The sequence below is a fragment of the Nerophis lumbriciformis genome, linkage group LG24 (assembly GCF_033978685.3).
Source record: "Nerophis lumbriciformis linkage group LG24, RoL_Nlum_v2.1, whole genome shotgun sequence".
In the NCBI taxonomy this organism is placed as follows: Eukaryota; Metazoa; Chordata; class Actinopteri; order Syngnathiformes; family Syngnathidae; genus Nerophis; species Nerophis lumbriciformis.
In genome coordinates this window covers 27,807,798-27,812,678 of record NC_084571.2, presented here as the reverse complement: position 1 = coordinate 27,812,678, position 4,881 = coordinate 27,807,798, and the positions used below count along the sequence as shown (strand labels likewise).

The window sequence follows — 4,881 nt, the reverse complement described above, 5'->3', positions numbered from 1 at the left end:
TTTATCTGCCACACATGGAAGGCCGGTCCGTGAAAATAATTTCCACATTAAACCGGTCCCTGGTGCAAGAAAGGTTGGGGACCCCGGCCTTATACTATGAATTAGAATGCATAAAAAACTGAAAAACATGAGTTCTTGTCTTACATAGGGATTGTGAATGATGGTCAAAATTAAGAAAAAAAAAAAGGTGTCGTTCTCTTTTTAAACCGTCAAATCTTTTTCCTTGAGTTTAGTTTTTCGGAATCGACCAAAAGAGTGGTGGTCCACAAATGGCCCCTGTGCCGCACTTTTGACACCCTGATGCAAAGTATCCCAAAAGTAGGCTTGTTTGTTAGCCTTTTTATTGACCACCAAATGGTAACACCCGAATAAGTTTTTCAACTTGTTTTAAGTCGGGGTCCACGTTGATCAATTCAAGATAAAGTTACATTGTTTAATGCATCACAACAAAATTAGGCATAATAATGTGTTGATTCCATGACTGTATACATCGGTATCGGTGGATATCGGAATCGGTAATTAAGAGTTGGACAATATCGGCATATCGGCAAAAAAAACCCATTTTCGGACATCTCTACCTATAACTCATCAGATTCTAAAGCCAAAAAAAAAGCCTACTACGAGCAAAAACACCGAAAGTCTATGCAGAGTTTTTTTGCAAAGGGAAAAGGCCAGGGGCTCCCACTAATTCCACTGAGTTTTTTCATGTATTCATTTTTCATGCACTTATTTGCTATATTTATCTGCCACACATGGAAGGCCGGTCCGTGAAAATAATGCCCACATTAAACGGGTCCCTGGTGCAAGAAAGGTTGGGGACCCCGGCCTTATACTATGAATTAGAATGCATAAAAAACTGAAAAACATGAGTTCTTGTCTTACATAGGGATTGTGAATGATGGTCAAAATTAAGGAAAAAAAAGGTGTAGTTCCCTTTTTAAATCGTCAAATCTTTTTCCTTGAGTTTAGTTTTTCGGAATCGACCAAAAGAGTGGTGGTCCACAAATGGCCCCTGTGCCGCACTTTTGACAACCTGATGCAAAGTATCCCAAAAGTAGGCTTGTTTGTTAGCCTTTTTATTGACCAATTGACCATTAAATGGTAACACCCAAATAAGTTTTTCAACTTGTTTAAGTCGGGGTCCATGTTAATCAATTCATGGTAAAGTTACATTGTTTAATGCATCCAGCGGGGCATCACAACCAAATTAGGCTTAATAATGTGTTAATTCCACGACTGTATATATCGGTATCGGTGGATATCGGAATCGGTAATTAAGAGTTAGACAATATCGGAATATCGGATATCGGCAAAAAAACAAAACATTTTCGGACATCTCTACCTATAACCCATCAGATACTAAAGCCAAAAAAAAGCCTACTACGAGCAAAAACACAGAAAGTCTATGCAGAGCTTTTTTGCAAAGGGAAAAGGCCAGGGGCTCCCACTAATTCCACTGAGTTTTATCATGTATTCATTTTTCATGCACTTATTTGCTATATTTATCTGCCACACATGGAAGGCCGGTCCGTGAAAATAATGCCCACATTAAACCGGTCCCTGGTGCAAGAAAGGTTGGGGACCCCGGCCTTACACTATGAATTAGAATGCATAAAAAACTGAAAAACATGAGTTCTTATCTTACATAGGGATTGTGAATGATGGTCAAAATTAAGAAAAAAAAGGTGTCGTTCCCTTTTTAAACCGTCAAATCTTTTTCCTTGAGTTTAGTTTTTCGGAATCGACCAAAAGAGTGGTGGTCCACAAATGGCCCCTGTGCCGCACTTTTGACTACCTGATGCAAAGTATCCCAAAAGTAGGCTTGTTTGTTAGCCTTTTTATTGACCAATTGACCATTAAATGGTAAAACCCGAATAAGTTTTTCAACTTGTTTAAGTCGGGGTCCACGTTAATCAATTCATGGTAAAGTTACATTGTTTAATGCATCCAGCGGGGCATCACAACAAAATTAGGCATAATAATGTGTTAATTCCACGACTGTATATATCGGTATCGGTGGATATCGGAATCGGTAATTAAGAGTTGGACAATATCGGAATATTGGCAAAAAAAAGCCATTTTCGGACATCTCTACCTATAACCCATCAGATACTAAAGCCAAAAAAAAGCCTACTACGAGCAAAAACACAGAAAGTCTATGCAGAGCTTTTTTGCAAAGGGAAAAGGCCAGGGGCTCCCACTAATTCCACTGACTTTTTTCATGTATTCATTTTTCATGCACTTATTTGCTATATTTATCTGCCACACATGGAAGGCCGGTCCGTGAAAATAATGCCCACATTAAACCGGTCCCTGGTGCAAGAAAGGTTGGGGACCCCGGCCTTATACTATGAATTAGAATGCATAAAATACTGAAAAACATGAGTTCTTGTCTTACATAGGGATTGCGAATGATGGTCAAAATTAAGAAAAAAAAAGTGTAGTTCCCTTTTTAAACCGTCAAATCTTCTTCCTTGAGTTTAGTTTTTCGGAATCGACCAAAAGAGTGGTGGTCCACAATTGGCCCCTGTGCCGCACTTTTGACACCCTGATGCAAAGTATCCCAAAAGTAGGCTTGTTTGTTAGCCTTTTTATTGACCAATTGACCACTAAATGGTAACACACGAACAAGTTTTTCAACTTGTTTTAAGTCGGGGTCCACGTTGATCAATTCATGGTAAAGTTACATTGTTTAATGCATCACAACAAAACTAGGCATAATAATATGTTAATTCCACGACTGTATATATCGGTATCGGTTGATATCGGAATCGGTAACTAAGAGTTGGACAATATCGGATACCTGCAAAAAAGCCATTATCGGACATCTCTAATTGTGAGCATGTTGATATTCTATTAATGAGAGAGGGGGGAGGGGGGGTCCCTGATTGCTGACTGCTGCTGAAGTCCGCCAGGGGAGCTCATGCATGACTTTAAAACGCACCAGAGACTTGGCACAAAAGGAGGCTGCTGGTGCGTGGGGTGGGTGGCATGTACACGCACACGCACAGTCTCTTATTACACCTTGCACGCTCTTTAAGAAGACTCACAGAAACAAGCCCCACTTTTTTTTTTTTTTTGTGCCACTTGCTTGTTTGGTGTTCCCTGCGCACCCATGTGGTTTTTACGCACCGGAGCGCACAGCCTCTAAAGAGTTGCAGGACCCCCCCACCACCCCCAGGAGCTTCACGTCTCATTCTCCCCAAACTCTGTCCGAGGCAGCGGTCGCACATGACGCCAAGTTCGACGGCTTTTCTTCTCATCTTCCGTGTGGATTCGCCATGAACGCCTCATCCATCCTGGACGCGACGCAGGGCGCGCTTCTCAACGGGAGCCGGAGCCTGGCGGGCACTCTGGCCACCTTCTCCGGCAACGGCAGCGAGCTGGCGGTGACGGCGGACGGCAGCGGCGGCTCGCTGGTGCTGCTGCAGGAGGAGCGCAAGCTGCTGGTGATGCGAGTGGTGCAGATCGCCGTGCTGTGCGTGCTGTCGCTCACGGTGGTCTTCGGGGTCTTCTTCCTGGGCTGCAACCTCATGATCAAATCCGAGAGCATGATCAACTTCCTGGTGAAGGAGCGCCGGTCCTCCAAGGACGTGGAGACCGGCATGATCGGACTCAGCTAGAGTGGATCCGAGTTTGGGCTGGGGGAGAGGTTGGTGGCGTGGGGGGGTTTGCATTTGCATGAATTTATGAGAGATTTCTCCAAGTTAGCCCCCCTAATGAGGATTTAGATATGCAACAAGATCACGCTTCCTTCCTTCCTTCCTTCCAAGACTCTAAAGTTTGTGCGTAAAACTTGTGCGTAAAAGGAGCCAATACGTTTACGCGTGACTCCAAGTGTTTGGGGGGTGAATTTAAAAAAAAAAATAAAAAAAAAAAAGCCAACTTGAACAAAAATGTTTACAAGATGTTACCTCACGTTTGTACTTTATGTAGAATGTATTTTAATGAACGTTCTTTATGGAGTGACGCGCGGCTCCTGTTTGGCATGCCGGCTGCTTTGGTGTGTTAACAAGTCATTCCTGGAATCTGTTTTGCACTTTGAGGAAGAAAAAAAAAAAACAGTTCATAAATGCTGCATGAAGTCTTTTTTGTACCAAAAGAGCAACGATTAAAGAAACAAACAAAGAGCACACTAAACTCTGTCTTATGGATTCATTATAAATACTGAACTAAAAATGTTTATTTATTTTGTACAGGCAATATTCTGCACCTTATTTGGTAAATGCAACATTCAACAACTTAGTTCTTATCTGTACTGCAAAGTTCAAATTTGAATGACAATAAAGTAAGTCTAAGTCTAATGGCCTTCATTAGTGGCATCATTAATAATATTGTCATCTTCCTTTGTGCTGTACATTTGAAATAAAAAAAACTTGCTAACTATTAATTTTATTTGCAGGTGATATAATACATTTAAGTCCAGCAGAAGACCTATACGGTATCGGTGCAGTGTCAATACAGCTAGCAAGTGTGCCACACACTCACTGGGGCGTCCAAATTTTAATTGCACATTGTAACACTAATGGTTGGGCTGCAGGGCACACAAAAAAAAGCTTGATAATACATTTTTGGACATAAACTTTTTGAACTGCAGGAGATACAGGACAATAAAATGCCGGACAAACAGACTTAAGAACACTTTTTACCCGGGAGCAATAGTATCGCTGAACACAAGACGACAATCATGACTGTGCATGTGAGCTGTGTGCTTGCTATTTTTATGTATTTTATGTATTTTTATCTATTTATCTATGTTATTATGGTTTTATGTGTTATGAATTTGCACTAAATTAGTTTTGCTTACAATTTTGTTGTACAATTTACAATGACAATAAAGATATATTCTATTCTATTCTATATTCTATTTTCATGTCATTC

The 4,881-nt window shown here is 41.1% G+C and overlaps 1 protein-coding gene across 1 annotated transcript; it reads left to right on the top strand.

The window, feature by feature from the left end:
* Positions 1-2,956: 2,956 nt before the first annotated feature.
* On the top strand, positions 2,957-4,315 carry rprml (reprimo-like). The gene has a single exon (XM_061982225.1). The coding sequence runs from the start codon at positions 3,282-3,284 to the stop codon at positions 3,621-3,623; it is 342 nt and encodes a 113-aa protein (XP_061838209.1). The 5' UTR covers positions 2,957-3,281; the 3' UTR covers positions 3,624-4,315.
* Positions 4,316-4,881: the final 566 nt, after the last annotated feature.